This window comes from Polypterus senegalus, chromosome 17 (genome assembly GCF_016835505.1).
Source record: "Polypterus senegalus isolate Bchr_013 chromosome 17, ASM1683550v1, whole genome shotgun sequence".
NCBI classification, from domain to species: domain Eukaryota; kingdom Metazoa; phylum Chordata; class Cladistia; order Polypteriformes; family Polypteridae; genus Polypterus; species Polypterus senegalus.
This window is the reverse complement of record NC_053170.1, coordinates 3,662,441-3,680,659: the sequence shown is the minus strand read 5'-3', so window position 1 is coordinate 3,680,659 and position 18,219 is coordinate 3,662,441. Positions and strand designations below refer to the sequence as shown.

Here is an 18,219-nt window from a genome sequence, read left to right as displayed (position 1 = left end):
CTTCAGTTAAAGAGCGTACGGCGGTTTCTACATTCCCAAGCAGCACATTATTCATTACTTCACTCATAATATGGTGACGACGTACGATGCTGCTGGTCATGCGGCGTCTAGTAATTCTATGTCTATGTGGATACCAGAAATGATGCTAGAAACGGTAAGGCTGTCGGCCATCCAGTCTGTAGAGGGAGGAAGAGGAGTGGTGTCCGTGTACAGAGCCACCCTGTGGATCAGTGAGGAATTACCCGCCCCAGAGCCTTTAGGCTGTACCCAAAGCACACGTGTGACAGCGTACATGTAGACATATGTGTGTATGTAACGTATAGACGCAGTATGTGAAGTATGGTTACTGGCAGAAAACTGTTTCTGTCATTCAGACTCCTTGTCTAGAGACGTTAACTCAAACAGGTTACTATCGGAGCCTGCTGGATATTTCAAGTACGCAGCAACAAAGTGATACCCCACGTAAAAGAAAAAAAAGCCGCATTTTGTGCTGTCGTTTTAACGCGGTTCATTCCCCTTCATGGTTTTGATGTCCATCACACTTACCCTTATGAATTGATTCGATTGCTCGAGTCTGATCATTGAGAAAATCAAGAAAACAGTTTCACAATCGGCGAGTCTCTCTTGCTTTTAGTTGATCTTATTGTTTCTTGAGCTGTTTTTTTTTTGTAATTACTAAAAAAATTATGGAATGATTGCATTTCTGGCAAATTTTGAACTGGTTGCCATTTTCTTTTTCATTTATTTTAAATTAGAATTTTTTTTGCTCTCTCAGTTTTATCCAAATGCTGACAGCAGTAGAAAGCGGAAGTGACGTTGGTGCCATATTGACTCCTCTGCCGTTCTGTAAGGAAAGTTTCAGAATGAGCTGACAAAGTGAGAACGGCAGGGAAGCGTTGAGCGTTGGTTGTTGTGTTATTCATTCAAGGTGTATAATGTATTTACTGCTTTGAATTGAGCTTACAAAGGCAGTTCTTTTTGCGCCTTGATTTGCATTATTTGTGCACCTCCCTGGCCACCGGTCATGTGACCGCAGCACGCAGCGCTGGGTATAAATATGGCGATGGCTGGACATTCAGGTTCTCCCTCGTTGGTGTCTCCTTCTTTAGTGCCAGTGAGCTTCTTTCCAAGTAGGCCCTCGTTTCAGGTTTTGATTTTGTAGTTTTGATCGCCTTTCATTTTGACTTGCCTTTTCATTTCATTTTTCTTCCTGCTGCTTTTTGGATTCTCATTTTTTTCCCTTTTTTTGGCCACGATTCCTGGCATTCAGTTTATCGTCGGGTCCTTTTATTTGCTCACTATAATCCTCCGTGCCCTGCGTGTCATAGCGGTTTGAACCCGTGTCCGCACTTCTCATTGCTCTTCATCAGCATTTTCATATAAACGTGGGAAATAAGCACAAGAGGAAATGACAAAGACAAAGTATGTAAAGAAGGTTCATTTTTACACTTGCTTAGAAATAACTAAAAGTGAGAATTCTACATGCATTCTGTAAAGGGTTGGAGTACAAAAGCAAAAGTGCAGCCGTTGGGGTCTGCAGGATCTGAAGTGGAAGGGCCTGCTGTGCACTGTGAGCCGTCGTGAAGCCTGAGGGTCCTCATTACGGGTCGCTTTAGTTAGACGCCCGTGGTGTCCATGCGATGGTTATTCACCAAGCGATACATTTCTGAAAGTCTGTCCCCCCTGTAATGCTGTTTTAAAGTCTTAAACAGAACTTGAGGTCCTTGCAGTTGACCACGTGTACCGCAGCAGCTCATCACTCAGAGGCGTCTGATGGTCACCTGATGGCTGACTCTGCCTTTCCAAGGCAGGCGTCTTCATTTATCAGGTTTGTTTCCTCACTTATTTTAAGAAAGTTGTTTTTTTTTCCTTTAAGTCACTTGTTCCGTTTCAACATTTTAAAGGGTGAGATTAGATTAGATTTTTATGAGATCAAATACTGTGCAGTTTATTTCAAAAAGGCCGTGTGTGTGTGGACTGTGAATTCTTAGCATCCTTGGCATCCTAGTAATCGGCCTCATGCCGTGTAGTCGGCCCGCTCACACACACACGTACTCAAAGACGTACTGCCAAGGCGGACTGCTTGATAACGGCCATCCAGGTGCCTTGTTGTGTTTTTGGCAGCTGGTCTCACTTCACCTTTCTGTTCTCCCATCTTGATCTCATCTGGGGTTCAAGGGGTTGTAATGCTGTCACTTCCAGTGACACAAGCGCTCTGGACACTTCACACGCAGCCATCCACAATGTCAATACATGCAAAGTCGTACATGCTTGTGACTTACTGATCTTGGGGATGGAGGTGGTGGTTGTTAAGGTGTTCATGATGGGACCCTCCTCGACAGTCGTCGTTGGATCATGTGCTTCACAAAGACAGCCTTAGTAATGTGGAAAAAGTCACCAAGGTACTTTGGGCTGAATTGTCTGTTTCTTGTGACAGTACAAGTGATTAGTAGATGAAGACGCGGTCATGGAAGGGTGGTGTGCTTTATTTGAACTTTGGTCCCAGCACTGTGTGAGCTCCCTCAGGCCACCTAGTGGTGATCAGCAGATATGACATCACAGCCATTTTGATTATTGGCAATCTGCAGATAAAAACGAGCATGGTGTCCAGCAGGGAGTGTCGGGGAGTTCAGTGCTGGGAATTGCTTACAAGGCTGTGACAAGACCACCAGAACAAGAACTAAAACCCATCGAGACGCAAATAATGATGTCGTACATGGGGGTAGGAGGCAGTCGGAGTGGAGGGCGATGACTTGGGGCCACAACACTCGCTGGCTTACTCTCAGTTTTACTCCCCTCGCTCACTGTCTTTCTTTCAGTCTCTCCCCCTGTCTCTTTTTGTACTTTCTCCGGTCCTGTTCAATCAACATACATCAGACTTCCAATATGACTCGGAGTCCTGCCACGTGCAAAAGTTCACTGATGACACTGCTATGGTGGGCTGCATCAGGTGTGGGCAGGAGGAGGAGTACAGAAAGTTAATCAAAGACTTTGTTAAATGGTGCAACTCAAACCACTTACACCTGAACACCAGCAAGACCAAGGAGCTGGTGGTGGATTTTAGGAGGCCCAGGCCCCTCATGGACCCTGTGATCATCAGAGGTGACTGTGCAGAGGGTGCAGACCTTTAAATATCTGGGAGTGCAGCTGGATGACAAATTGGACTGGACTGCCAATACTGATGCTCTATGTAAGAAAGGTCAGAGCTGACTATACTTTCTGAGAAGGTTGGCATCCTTCAACATCTGCAGTAAGATGCTGCAGATGTTCTACCAGACGGTTGTGGCGAGTGCCCTCTTCTACGCGGTGGTGTGCTGGGGTGGCAGCATAAAGATGAAAGACGCCTCACGCCTGGACAAACTTGTTAAGAAGGCAGGCTCCATTGTAGGAGTAAAGTTGGACAGTTTAACATCTGTGGCAGAGCGATGGGCACTAAGCAAACTCCTGTCAATCATGAAGAATCCACTGCATCCACTGAACAGGATCATCTCCAGGCAGAGGAGTAGCTTCAGTGACAGACTGAGGAGATCGTTCCTCCCCCACACTATGCGACTCTTCAATTCCACCGGAGTGAATCACGAACATTAATTTTATTTTAATTCTTTTCATTTTTATTACTATTTAATTTAATATTGTTTCTTTGTATCAGTATACTGCTGCTGGATTATGTGAATTTCCCCTTGGGATTAATTAAGTATCTATCTATCTATCTATCTATCTATCTATCATTATATAGTGCCTTTCACTCTATCTATCTATCTATCTATCTATCTATTATATAGTGCCTTTCACTCTCTATCTATCTATCTATCTATCTATCTATCCATCTATCTATCTATCTATCTATTATATAGTGCCTTTCACTCTATCTATCTATCTATCTATCTATCTATCTATTATATAGTGCCTTTCATATCTATCTATCTATTATATAGTGCCTTTCACTCTATCTATCTGTCTGTCTATCTATCTATCTTTTTCTCTTTCGTTCATTTGTTCTCTTTCACCCTCTCGCTCTCATCTTTACATGGGCTCGCACCTGCCTATTTAGCTGAATTGTGGGTTTTACACCAGCCATCCAGAGTGCTTAGATCTTGTGGTCAGTTGTCCCTGGTTGTCCCTCGTACCGAGTGTCAAACCAAGGGGGACAGCTGCTGCGCCTCACCTCACCTCACCATATAAAGGAGTCGTCTACAATTCAGAACCAGATTAAAAACTCATTTCTATTCACTTGCATTCCGTGACCTTCAGTGATACTGATGGTTTCCTCTTTGTGATTATATAACATTATTTCTATTTATTATGCATCTTATTTTATGTTCATATATTGTATTTCAATTTTGTTTTCATGTTAATTGTTTTTTCTTTTATTCTATTATTTTAAAGCACTTTGTCCACAGCATTACTATGTTGTTTTAAATGTGCTATAGAAATAAATGAACTTTCTCTCTGTCTCTTTCACTCTCTCTCTCTTTCATATGAATCGCCAGTTCTTTTGTTTAATGGTGGTCTATATAAGTTCAGCCAAGCTGGCCCCAGTGTCTCTGCCTCCTCCAAGTTGTGTCACTGGTGTTGTGCTCAGCGGCTCCCAGTGACGCCCCAGCACACAGAGTCCGTCTGTAGAGCTCGTTCCCCACCGCACCGTCTACTGAAGTCACTCTATGGTGCAGATGGCGTGCGTACCTGACTTCAGTATCCTCAGGTGCACATCGGGAAAGCCATCACTGCCCTCGGGTGAAGCTCGGAAGAGATTCTGCTTCAGGAGGGAGGGTGGCATATGGGTCCTTTGCAGCAGCTGGTGCGCCTGCCTCAGTGGGTGAAGCCTCAACACCGCCAGCGTCTATTAGGTGGCCGACTGAGATCATTTTAGAGTTCATTAGTGTGAGTTTGGTGTCGAGGACTTGGGTATTCTAGAGAGACACCATTTTCCACTGTTTTCTGTTCTAAATGTCGGCCTCTGTTTTTAATGTTCTCAACTTGCTTTTTAATGATTGCGTATTTATTTGTAGTGTAAATGGAAACAAGAATAATTGAGATGAATGTCAGATCGGTAACTTCCTCATCGGACAGGCCAAGGTGGCCAATTTATAAATCCAGAAAAGAGAAAGGAAAGTGAAGTCAAATAAACGACAAGACGCTGTAAGAATACAACAACAACAACATTTATTTCTATAGCACATTTTCATACAAACAGCAGCTCAAAGTGCTTTACATATTAAAGAATAGAAAAACGAAAGACACAATTATAAAACAAAGTTAATCAACATTAATTAACATCGAATAAGAGTAAGGTTCAATGGCCAGGGGGGACAGAAAAAACAAAAAAACTCCAGACGGCTGGAGAAAGAAAATAAAATCTGTAGGGATTCCAGACCACGAGACCACCTGACCAGTCCCCTCTATTTCACAGACTTGTAAAATCCAAGGGTGTATTTGGAATAGAAAGTCAACCGAATGACTGCAAATGTGAATTCTTTTGAGGCACAATGGTGTGCTCACGAGGCGGTTTGTAAGCTTGAAGCTAGTAATGAGTTGGCTTTTCTTATTTGACGTATGAATTAAGTTTTGTCTCCTTTCTGGGGTGAGTTGGGCTTTCCTTTGTTTGCTTTACCTTCGATGTTGTAAATCAGAGGTGGGCAAAGTCGGTCCTGGAGGGCCGCAGTGGCTGCAGGTTTTTGTTCCAACCCAGTTGCTTAATAAGCACTTATTGCTCTAGAAACACTTCTGCTTCATTTTAGTTGTCTCCCTTATTAAGATTTTGAACCCTTATTGCTTATTTAAGTCTTAAACAGCCGCATTCTCGTTTTTTAATTGCTCCTTATTAACAATAAGATGCAAATGACAAAAGAAACCAGCAGTTCTCCATTTTGCTTGTTACCCTTTACACCTGTGTGTATTTATCGTGCACTGTTTCGTTTAATTAAATACTTGGAAGGAAAGAGAAGAGAAAAAAGTGAAGGATTGAGAATTACCATCCGGTTTACACTTCAAAAGTATTTGGATGATATCCTTAGAATGGAAAAAAAAAATCTAGGATATGAGAATGACTTGACATAGCAGAGTTAAAGCACCAACAAGCCCTGAAATGTAATTATTGGCATGGATTGTTTTCTAATTAAGCAACGGGGTTGGAACAAAAATCCGCAGCCACTGCGGCCCTCCAGGAATGACTTTGCCCACCCCTGTTGTTAATGATTTGTTGAGTATCCATTAATAAAGTTAAAGTCTAAATTCAAAAACTTGAGAATTTCTCTCTCTCTCATGCTCTCTTTCTCTTTTGTCCTCTTTCCCTTTCACTTTCTCTCCCCTCTTTTGCTTTCTGTCCATGTTTTTGTTTTGCTCTCTCAATCCCTCTCTTTCTTTCTCTCTCTCTCTCTCTCCTTTTCACTCTTTCCATCTTTGTTTTGTCCCCACCCCTTCTCATTTTCTTTCCCTTTCTCTCTTACTCTTTCACTTTCAATTGCACTCTCTCTCTCTCTCTCTGTCCCCCATTCTTTTGTTCTCTTTGTCTCACTCCTCTCCCTCCTTTTCCCACTCTGTTTTGCTCTCATGCTCCCTCTATCCCTTTTTCTTTTCCTCTCTCACACTTTCTCTTTCTTACTGTCTCTCATTGCTCTCTTTCTCTTTTTTTTTGCTGTCTCTCACTCCCTCTCTTTGTTTATCCCCCCCACACTCTCTCTCTCACTCTTTTGCTCTAACACACCCCTCTTCTCTCTTTTTCTTCCTCTTTCTCACTCCCCCCTTCTTGTTCCGTTTTCATTGTGTTCTTTTGTTCCGTGGCCTCAGGGCCTGTGAGTTTATCAATGCCAGGGTGTGAGAACATTATATTTGTATTACTTTTAAGATAAGACTGCTTTGGTACAATAAACCAATTTGTCTTTAACTGGCAGCTTACCCCCCACTCTTGGTGAAGGGGACGGATGGACAGATGGAGGACTTTGCCTGCATTTGTAGACTGATGACAATGAAAACCAAAAAGAAGAGTCCTTAATAAAAAGAAGAGTGAAATCTAAAAAACAATAAAGGGTGTGGAACGTGAAGGGGTCCAAATCCACTGTACATAAATGCTTGGCACTTTATGACTTGGCTGTCTTTTGTACATTGACCCCAATATACATAAAACAGAAGTGACAGCTCACTTCGCTCATCTAAGGATTTCAATCAAAAACCAGAAGCTGGTTGGTGCAAAAACCTGTGGCCACCTGGGGTCCCCGTGACGCCCTGTGTAGTGGCAAGGCTGGCACCAGACCGCACACTTGTAGTTCACCACCAACCGGGGTCAGACTTGAGAGAAGTTGGACATGGAGACACAGACACAAATAGGCGGTCATTTCCAAAGCAGGAATGGGTTTTATTTACAGGTGCACAAAAATAATGTCCCAGTCAAAGACCGGGAATTATATTTACAGTGACGCTGTCAGTCTCAAAAAAGAAAAATAAAGATAAATATGTATATACAGTATCTCACAAAAGTGAGTGCAGCCCTCACAATTTTGTAAATCCAGGCAGTTACGTACGAGACTGTAGGGACTGTAGGTTTGTACTTGCGTTGAATTTGTATGTAAGTCTGAACAGGTACCTACAATATATAAAATCATTTTACAGTTCCTCCCTTTCAAAGATCCAAGAGGACACTGGGAAAAAGATATCTCGATTAATATATCAGAAAAGGAGTGGAAAGTAGCAATGCAGAGAATTCACTCGAGCTCCATATGCGCAAAGCATACAATTATAAAACTCAAAATCATATATCGAGCACATCTGTCTCGACTAAAACTCTCCAGAATGTTTCCAGGGCGAGAGCCAACCTGCGAACGTTGCAATCGAGCTCCAGCCTCACTGGGTCACATGTTCTGGGCCGCGTACACCAAATTAATATTATTCTGGACAAACATTTTGAATTACCTTTCAGACAGCCTTGGACTCACAATCCCTCCTAACCCACTAACAGCTGTGTTTGGTGGTCTTCCAGAGGGGCTTAAAGTGGAGAAAGACAAACAAATTGTGATGGCATTCACTACACTCTTGGCACGCAGACTCATTCTGATAAACTGGAAGAACCCAAAATCTCCTCTTTTAAGTCAGTGGGAAAACCGATGTGTTATACTATTTGAAATTGGAAAACAATCAAATACTCAGTTAGAGGATCTGTGCAGACTTTTTTCAAAACTTAGCAGGATCTAATCAGTAATATTTTTAAAATAAGTTTATAAAGCACAGAGAATTTATTACTTTAGGTATGTTTACAAGCCTTAAATTTAACGCCGTTTGGCTTGCTCTCCCTCTCAGGGGTGGGGATCAATCTGTTCTTAACTTCTTTGTAAAAACTTGATTGCTTTGTATGGATTGTAATAAAATTAATAAAAATAAATAAAAAAAAAGAAAAATAAAGATAAATTTGTATATACAGTATCTCACAAAAGTGAGTACAGCCCTCACAAATTTGTAAATCCAGGCAGTCCCCGGGTTACGTACGAGACTGTAGGGACTGTAGCTTTGTACTTGCGTTGAATTTGTATGTAAGTATGAACAGGTACCTACAATATATAAAATCATTTTACAGTTCCTCCCTTTCAAAGATCCAAGAGGACACTGGGAAAAAGATATCTATGCGTTGAATTTGTATGTAAGTCGGTAAATAAATTTAATAAATGCTGTTGTTGACCGACTGTAACCAAGTGCTCTGCCAAAGAATGATGGAGTGTCACGTCTCTCTGACCTTTTTATTATTTCTACTTGATTTTCTTCTTTCCTGTATCACCAGCACTTGCATCAGATTTGTGTTTCAGAGACATTGTTGAAGGGTGAAGACAAAAGGTTAAGATGAGCTCTTCTGCACAGCGCTATACAGTACACGCTATCACAGCAGGAAGGCACCCATTGTCAACACATCTGATTTATAGGGTGGTCCAGATCTAATCGTGCAATTTTCATTACGCTATAACTTATTAAGTTTATTACATAGAAAATCACCCGAAAAATCCCGGACCATCGAGAAGTGTGCAAACTGACGACATGAAGAATCATCTTTGCGCCGAACTGGAATCGTCCCCACATAAATCAAAGTCATCCTGACGATCTGAATCTGTATAATTCGATCTGGACCACCCTGTAGTGACGAGACAACTTCTTGCTATGTGCGTAACAGTACAAGCAGGCTTGCTATTGAGAATGAATGGGGGCAGCGAGGGGCAGTTCATCACCAGCCCACCTCACAGTCACCTCCACTACAGTATGCTGCCTGCAGTGTCTGCCGCACCACCACCCCACTACAATAGGCAGCCACCTGAGGCACACTACAATGCTACCCCCTGCCGTCCCGTTCAGCCACAACCGGGTCACCGAGAATGAACGGGCAGCCTTGTGTGGTGGGCAGGCAGTGAAACTGCTTGCCGCCCGAGGGACGCCACACTGCACGAGCGGCGAAATTGCCCCCCTCCAGGCTCCGTCCAGCCACCGCTTGCAGCGTCCCCATGCTGAAGATGGCGGAGCGGCAGTTACTGAGGCGCATGCGTCGCAGCTGCAGCCTCGTTCGGATGTCCGTAACCTGGGGACTACCTGTGTTTTATTCTGTCTTTTCATGGGACAACACTGAAGATATGACACAGTGATCAAATGTCAAGTAGTCCGCGTACAGCTTGTCCCCCACACAGCCATTAATGTCTAAACCGCTGGCACTCACTTTTGTGAGATACTGTACACAAGATTGTAGTCTTCCTTAAGAAAGAAAAAAACAAGCAGGAAGAAACTACACAATGAAGACCAAAGCGTTCACACAAAAAAAAGTGGACAGTCGTAACCAGAAGTGTTGAGAATGAGCCAAGTGTTGGTTTTCAGTGTCTTTAGATCTTTGTGTCAGATGTTTCTCTAATGACAAGCAGTTCAGAAGTTTCAGTCTTTGATTGACAGTGACATGACGTTTATGCACAGAGTCCATATTTGCAGTGTTGGCCCTTCTTTCTTTTTCAAGACCCCTCTCTCTGCAATTCGCCCTGGCAGGCTGTCAGTCAACGTCTCAGCCAAATCCTGACTGATGGCAGCAGCCCATTCTTGCAGAATCAGAATTGGTGGGTTTTTGTTTAATACCGTATTTACTCGTGTACCACGCGCCCTCGTGTAAGACGCGCACCCTAATTTTTACAAAGAAAATCGTGAAAAAAGTTTTGCCCCATGTACAACGCGCGTTGTGATTGTATAGGAAGCATTTAGAGAGAGCGCGAGCGGGCGAGAGAGAGAGAGAGCGCGAACGGGCGAGCGAATGACTGTATATGACTGTATATACCAGAAAATCAAAAAGCACCCCAAACCCAAAACCGATATAAATACCTCCACCAAAATATCACATCAACCAGGTGTATACAAGTAAAGCGCACACCATTGGTTGGTATACTAAAGAATGAGCAATACCACCACACCACCGACAACCCTTGGAGACGGGGAACAAATCTTCAGCCAGTCCTGCGACGCGCTGCTCCCTCACGCCAATGGCGGCTGGCGCAGGTGCGTTCTGCACAGGTGCTCCCCTCAGTCCTTGCAAGGCATGTGTTAAATAGGGCTAGCGGCCTCACACACACACTTCAGTGCATCCCGATGGGCTCCCCTCGGAAGAGCAGATCCCGACTACACAAGTAAGTTACTTTTTCCTGGGGGATCCCCTCCTCACACTAATGCACGCACTAACTAAACTTTTTCCTTTGTTTTAATTAACTTAACTCAGGCCCCCTTTTGTTGTCTGTTTTTCCTTAATTAGCAGCCAAGCAATAGTGAGACACAAAACAAGTTGCCACTTGACCAGCTCACCTGTGCCCATCACACGATATCTGAAAGTAAAGAAAGGTGACAGTCTCAGTAAGGTTGATCTCTCATTTTGACCATGTTTTTAGATAAAACCGAAAAATCAACAGTTTTGGAAATGTCTGCTGTGGCAGAATGAGAGCAGCAACAGGCCACGGAATTAAATAACGAGTTCAATTAACAGCAAGAATTGACTTCTGATTAAGAGATTGGTTGGAGTTTGAAATCCCAGTTTAGCTGGTTGTGTGTTGGCTCATTTTACGTCTCTTTTCTGTCATTTAATTCAAAAAAGAATCAATTCAGAGGACTGCATCCTTAAAAATAAGACTATTAAAATGCATTTCTATTACAAAGAAGTTAATTAGCAGTGAAAACTTGTCACTGATTAGGAAAAGGGTTAGAATGAAAACCTGCAGCCACTGCGGCCCTCCAGGCCCGGAGTTGGACACCCCTTGCTTTAAAGTGTGAAGGCCTGGAAGGCTTGATTACCACAGGATTTGAAGGGTTAACAGCGTGAGGAGGGCGAAGGAGCGGTCAGTTGACTCTCCAGTGTGTGTCGTGGACTCACATTTGCCGTTTCAGTCTGTCACAATGTCTGACTCAGCATGTGACCGGGAGTTCTAAAGGCTGACTTTGTTTTCCAGTCACAGAGTTTGCTGCCAGCCGAGATAACGGATGATGTCGAGGTTTAAGTGCGTCCACAGCAATGCGTAGGTACTTCTCTAAACTCTTCAGTTTTTACTCAGATTGGCTGTAATTCTTGTTGTTTAATCTGCCGTATGTGCGCCCGACTGGCGTCCTGTCCAGGGTTGGTTCCTGTAATTTCTGTCTGGGTGAATGCCTGCCAGGCTCCTCTCAGACTTGAACTGGATAAGTGGGTTCAAATATGGATGAGCTTATGGATCTCATACCCGATAGCTGCTTTTTGGGTGCTGTCGTCGTCGTCATCAGATGCCAGTTTCTTTCCTTTAGTGAATTTCTCTTGCCAGCCTTTTTGTTTTTTTTAAATGATATGTCTTTCACAATGCAATTTGGGAAGCCCACAAGGTTACAAGATAGATTACTAAATAGCAAACGCACGGGGTGAGTGAATAACGGCTGCTGTCATTCTGTTGACTCAGTGTGGGATTTCTTCTGGACGTAATTTAGAAATATGCGCGTGTTGCCTAATGGCTGGTATAGCGTTGAGCGCACAAGAGTTTTCTTGCCGGCTATCATCGAGTGGAAGCGTCTGTTGAGTCACTGAAGGTGCAGGAGCTCTCTGGATGGGGACTGCTGAACAAATGAAGAGGAGGAGGTGGCGGCAGGTATCGTGTCCGAGTTGGAAGGCGCTTAGCCTCGGGTTGTGTTTGACTCTCACTCTTTCTCTGTTTTATTGCAGTATAGCTGAGTCCAGACAGACCTCAGCACACCAGGCTTTTCTATTCAAGAAGGATTTTCTCAGTCCCTTCAGGTTCATACGCCTTGTCTCAGTGATGCCATCTGTCCGTCTCAGTCTTTTCCTTTTGTTTCCTCCACCATGCGTTTCTTCTGTCGTCTCAGTCTGTGGCCAAAGTATTTGAGCCTTTCTTTGACTCTCGGTCCTTCCCAAAGAGGAGACTGGTTGTACATCGTCGGGTGCCAATTTGTTGGATCTTCTTGCTGCCCAAGAATGGTCTGGGCAGAGTGGTGGCTCTGAGGCTACTGATCTGCATTGGCAATCTGAAGGTTTTCCGGTTCGAATCCCGCACAACGCCAAAAGTAACTCTACTCTGTTGGGCCCTGTGACGATGCGGGTTCGTTGCATGCTCCCATCTTCTGTCCGGGAGTCCTTGAACCCGTCACCGTCGGTAATGTTACCGATGAGCTAAGCAGTGAGGCAACAGCATAGCAAGGGGATGGTGCAAAAGTGTACAGTGCTTTTATTAAAAACAATCAACAAAAGCAGTGCTTCAAAAATAGTCATTAAATAAATAATCCATAAAATAAAAGTGAAGTGGAGGCTTAAAACAAATTGAAAAATCTTCTAAAAAAAAAAAAAAAATGAGGATTATTCTTTGTGACTTAGTATTGCCTAATCTTTTTATATTTTTCTTTTTTCATCTTGTAAAGCACTTTGTAGGAAAATGTGCGATAGAAATAAATGTTGTTGTTGCTCACCTTCAGAAGTACAAGTGACCCGGATATCTAACTGTAATGTGAGCATATCTGTCCTATGAAACGACACACAAGCGCCCATTGATGCATTTGAGCACGGGTCAGTTGCACCACCAACAGCAAAACATGTCATATCTGGGAGACGAGTTGCCGTATTAAAACCAGCAAAATGGTCGTGCTAGGCTAGTGTACAGTATTCGTCATATTATGCCTTTACTAATGTGTCTTCATCCACCACTCTCTTTCCATCGCGCACGTTCCATTAAAGCCCACTTCTCATACAATTGTTATTTTCGAGGCGCCTTTTCCATCTTTGATGGCGACTCTCTCGGCGTATCTTACTAATGTGTGTTCTTTCCCTCGTGCTCTGCAGGACAGCAAACTGTTTGTCAGCTGTACACGATTAGGCCAAGAAGGTGAAAGAAAGCCAGGCAGTTAGCTTTTGCTGTTCCTGCACCAATAGATATGTGTGGGTATGAGAAAGGTGACTGTTGTCACAGCTGTAGCTCTCCTCCATTGTTGTAACCCTAACCCTATCCTAACCCTGTGTATAGGCAGATACACCACATGAAGTCTGATCTGACCGCTCTCGTTCGTGTCTCATGGCCATGAATCAGAGACCACATGAAAGGGACTGAAATCTGATTTGGAATTTGGATTTGTGTTTCCATGCAGCCCTAAAAAACATCAGGTTTGTATCACATTAAGGCAAAGAACTGGTTTTGATTCCCATCAGCCTGTTAATGTGAACGTAGCCTAAAGCCAAGCAAAGCGGGCAAACCTCAGCAGGTTCCGCCAAGGTGCACTTTTCAGCATATCTCCGTATCTTTCCTTGACATTATTTGTGTACCAAATTTCAATAAAATCATCTTAATGGGAGCGTCGCTTTAAGTAGTCAGACAGCTGTGACGACAACATCAGTAGGTGCTTTTTGTGTTTATCTAATAAAAGATTCCATCTAAAAGGAAGCGGTCCTACAGATGGTTAGCCAATTAACACAAAAATGCAGAATCCAAGGTGGGAAGTGGTCTGCAGGTAAGGGATTGGTGTTGGTTGCACACCCCGTTAGCCCCGTGAGTAGCTTATCATGTTGTGGGCCTAGGACTGCTGAGGAGAACGCTATATGGCTCACTCTTTTAAATCCATTTCTATTATAACTAAATTATATTTCACCTGAATCATAGTGGAAATTGCTTGCAGTTTGTTTATCAGGGTCACAGCCGAGGCTCCGCACAAATTCTGATACCTGCTAATGTTTTATTACCTGTATCCTGATTTTCTTTCTATTGTTAAATTAGTTTTAATTGGTTTTACGCCTAAGAAGTCTACCATCGACCAAATCCTGACACTGAGTGTTCTCAACTATCGGCCAAGTTTCTTTGCAGCCTTTGTCAATTTTCACAAAGCGTTCGACTCAGTGGATCGAGCTGTAGCCCTGTGGGACATCCTGAGAGTTCACGGGATCCCCTCGAGGTTTCTGGATATCATGGCCGGCCTGTACACTGGTACTGCGAGTGCTGTGCAGAGTGTAGGCAGAACTTCTGTGTTTTTCCCAGTTGATTCTGGGGTTCGTCAGGGGTGTGTTCTGCTCCTACTCTGTTCAATGATCACATGGACTGGGTGGTGGGCAAGGCCGTGGGGTCCAGCGGCTGTGGGCCATCTGTTGGTGAAGAAAGATTCACGGATCTCGATCTTCATCTTCGTGGAGTCAATGGAGGCTCTGATCGGTGAGCTCAAGAGACTGAGTGGGGAGTCTGAGGGTCCTGATAAAAACCAACATCCAGGCCTTTAATGACCTCTTGGGCACTGCCATCAGCAGTGTGTCTGTCTGCGGTAAGAGTGCCGACCTCGTCATTCAGAAATTTACTAACCTTGGCAGTGACATTCATTTGACTCTAGTGACTCTTCCTATGAAGTCCGTAGATGGATTGGAAGAGCATGGGGGTCATGAGGTCGCTGGAAAAGGGGTGTGTGGCGCTCCTGATATCTGCAAAAGGACGAAGGTCCAAGTCTTTAGAGTCCTGGTGCTTCCTGTCTTGCTGTATGGTAGCGAGACATGGATGCTATCCAGTGACCTGAGACGAAGACTGGAATCCTTTGGTACTGCGTCTCTCCGGAAAATCCTTGGGTCCCGCTGGTTTGACTTTGTGTTGCTCATGGAGTCCCGAATGAGGCACATGGCCTGCATTGTGAGGGAGCGTCAGTTACGGCACTACGGCCTTGTGGTGCGGTGATCCGGATCGTATTGTGGAACCGAGAGGCTGGACCAGGCCAAGGGGTTGCCCACGTGACCCCTGGCTGCGGCAGGTAGGGGGTCATTTCTGGAGTGAGGGACTGGACCGCGTGTCTGCTGGGGTGGTTTGCAAACCGGGATCCCGATTTGTTTCGTCATGTGGTGGGTGCGGCAACACGCTGTGCCAGTGCTTGCTCCCCATCTTGACTTGACTTGTTAAATTAGTTTGATGACTCGGAGGTTCCCCTCTGCACTTGTGGTTTTTGTCATCATGGATTATGGGATTCTCTCTCAGCTCAAGTGGTTGCAGTGGCTCCTTTCTATCTTTGCTTTGCATGAATAAGAACAGGAAAATCAGCTGTTCGTTCCTCTATTTAATATTTTCACACCCAAATTGAAAATGACAAGTGGTGTCTTTGACAAGGCAGTGCCTTTTCAAAATATTATTTCATTTCTTGTAGGTCATGTGATTGAAGGAGAGGAAGTGACCGCTCACAATGCTTTCTACTCACACGAGTGAAACCGGGCCGGACCCAAAGGAAGTGAAACAGGTAGGAGCAGAGTTAGAAAGCAGCTGTACTTGTTGCAGGGAATCGACCTCCAATTTCAGCATGGAAACTGCACACAACTCAAACCACATTCAGTTTTAATATGACGAGTGGGCTTATTACAGTAGAGGATCATGGGTAAGATTTAAGCATGAGGCAAGAGACAACCCAGGACAGGCCATCAGTCCGTCGTAGGGCACACTCTTGCTGGGAAAAATCAAAGCGGCCAGTCAGCCCAGGGTCTGTGAGGAAAGGGTCGCTCAGTCAGTTATCATCCTTGGAGTTCACCAGCAACCAATCGGCTTTAACCTCGGCCACTCGTGTCATAAACCAGGAAGTGAATGAAAATGGACTCAAAACTGGTGTTCCTGGGGGGGATGGGGATTCTTCCTGTCTCATTCTCAAAAATGTGTGCATATAAAAATCAAATGTCGACATTTAAGAAAACCTCCTTTGTGGTGTCAGAGGGTAACTTTTAAAGCTGAATGATTGAAGGTAAATGACAGTACTGGAAGAGCAGAAACCCGAGGATGTCAAATTCACTGAGAGGAAAGCTGACCACCTGGTAAAAACCAAAGGGATCTGCCATGCCAGGCAGGAGCACAAAACACTGTGCCACCCCGAGAACCTACTTATTCTGTGAGTGTGAAAGCAAAGGATCAATATGGTAAGGATACTGGAAAGCAAAGCTGCACAAAATGAGGATTTGTAATTCAAGATTATTTTAACACTAGTTGTGCTACCTATTAAGGTTGCGGGTTGGGAGGGTTGAAATCGAAGTCATTTTACACAAATGGAAGGTTTTACTTCACACAGAGACACAGACACATGGAATAAGTGAGCAGGTAGAGTGGGAGTGGAGCAGAGCAGGACTTCAGAGACCTTCAAAACTCGACTTGATTTGATTTTAGACAATCGAGGTGAACAGGAGATGGATCAGCTTGTTGGGTTGAATGACCTGCTCATGTCAGCTTTTCTAAAGTTCTAACTTGAAGACCATTGCTGTAAAACCTTATATTGGTACAGTTACCCCATATGTTTTGGGCTCCCCACTTCACCTCCTAATACTGTAATGTCGATGACAACCCTCACCACCAACATACAGTGAATTATTTAACAAGTTCTAGTCAGTACAAGGGGTGGCGCAGTGGTGGCGCTGCTGCCTCGCAGTTAGGAGACTTGGGTTCACTTCCTGGGTCCTCCCTGCGTGGAGTTTGCATGTTCTTCCCGTGTCTGTGTTAGTTTCCTCCTGGCGCTCCAGTTTCCTCCCACAGTCCAAAGACATGCATTTTAGGTGGATTGCCGATTCTAAATTGGCCCTAGTGTGTGCTTGGTGTGGGGTGTGTTTGTGTGTGTCCTGCGGTGGGTTGGCACCCTGCCCAGGATTGGTTCCTGCCTTGTGCCCTGTGTTGGCTGGGATTGGCTCCAGCAGACCCCTGTGACCCTGTGTTCAGATTCAGCGGATTGGAAAATGGATGGATGGATGGATAGATAGTCAGTACAGTTCTCTCTCTCTCTCTATCATATTTTATCTTTCACATCTATTTATATGTCTGTTTCTATCTATTATATAGTGCCTTTCATATCTATCTATCCATCTTTGTCTGTTATATAGTGCCTTTTGTCTGTCTATCTATAATATAGTGCCTTTTATCTGTCTATCTTTCTCTCTATCTGTGTCTACCAACAACATTTATTTCTATAGCACGTTTTCATACAATGTAGCTCAAAGTGCTTTACATGATGAAGAAAGAGAAAAAAAGACAAAATAAATAATTAAAATTAGGGAGCACTAATTAACATAGAATAAAAGTAAGGTCCGATGGCCAAGGAGGACAGAAGGAAAAAAAAAAACCTCCAGATGGCTGGAGAAAAAAAAAAAATCTGCAGGGGTTCCAGGCCACGAGACCACCCAGCCCCCCTCCAGGCATTCTACCTAACATAAATGAGCTCAATCAGTCGTCTGTCTGTCTGTCTGTCTGTATGTAGAGTAGAGAGAGAGCTTCAGGGAATGGGTTTCAGCTGCAACCAAACCTGCCATCACCAAGTGCAATGCAAAGCGTCGGATGCAGTGGCGTAAATCCCATCACCACTGGATTCTACAGCAGTACAGACGTGTCCTCTGGAGTGGCAAATCACACAATCCGATAGACGAGTCTGGGTTTGGCGATTGCCAGGAGAACGGGACTCGTCTGACTGCATTGTGCCAAGTGTAAAGTTTGGTGGTGGAGGGGATTATGGTGTTAGGTTGGACGTGGCCCTTTAGTTCTAGTGAAAGGAACTCTTAATGCTTCAGCATACAAAGCCATTTTGGACTTTTTGGGAACAGTTTGTGGGATGGCAACATAACTGCACACACACATCAGGGCACACAGCAAGGTCTGGAAATGGAAATGGAGGAGTGAGTTTGGTGTGGAGGAACTTGAGATTCCTGCACAGAGCCCTGACCTCACCATTTGGGATGAATTCGAGTGGAGACTGCAAGTGAACCAGTCCTTCTGGTCCAGC

The 18,219-nt window shown here is 44.1% G+C and overlaps 1 protein-coding gene across 4 annotated transcripts in view; it reads left to right on the top strand.

The window, feature by feature from the left end:
- The window catches only part of plekhm1 (pleckstrin homology domain containing, family M (with RUN domain) member 1), a 90,167-nt gene that overhangs the window by 15,471 nt on the left and 56,477 nt on the right, over nucleotides 1-18,219 (top strand). Inside the window, exons 1-2 of one of the 4 annotated variants that reach the window (XM_039739233.1) lie at nucleotides 11,420-11,504; nucleotides 15,625-15,714. The exons of 1 other annotated variant lie outside the window; for it this stretch is intronic. In XM_039739233.1, coding sequence (XP_039595167.1) covers nucleotides 15,661-15,714 — 54 coding nt within the window. In that variant the 5' untranslated portion in view covers nucleotides 11,420-11,504; nucleotides 15,625-15,660. Of the gene's footprint in view, nucleotides 1-11,419; nucleotides 11,509-15,624; nucleotides 15,715-18,219 lie in introns of those variants that run through there. 2 more of the 4 variants (XM_039739234.1, XM_039739232.1) reach the window with 2 other exon arrangements.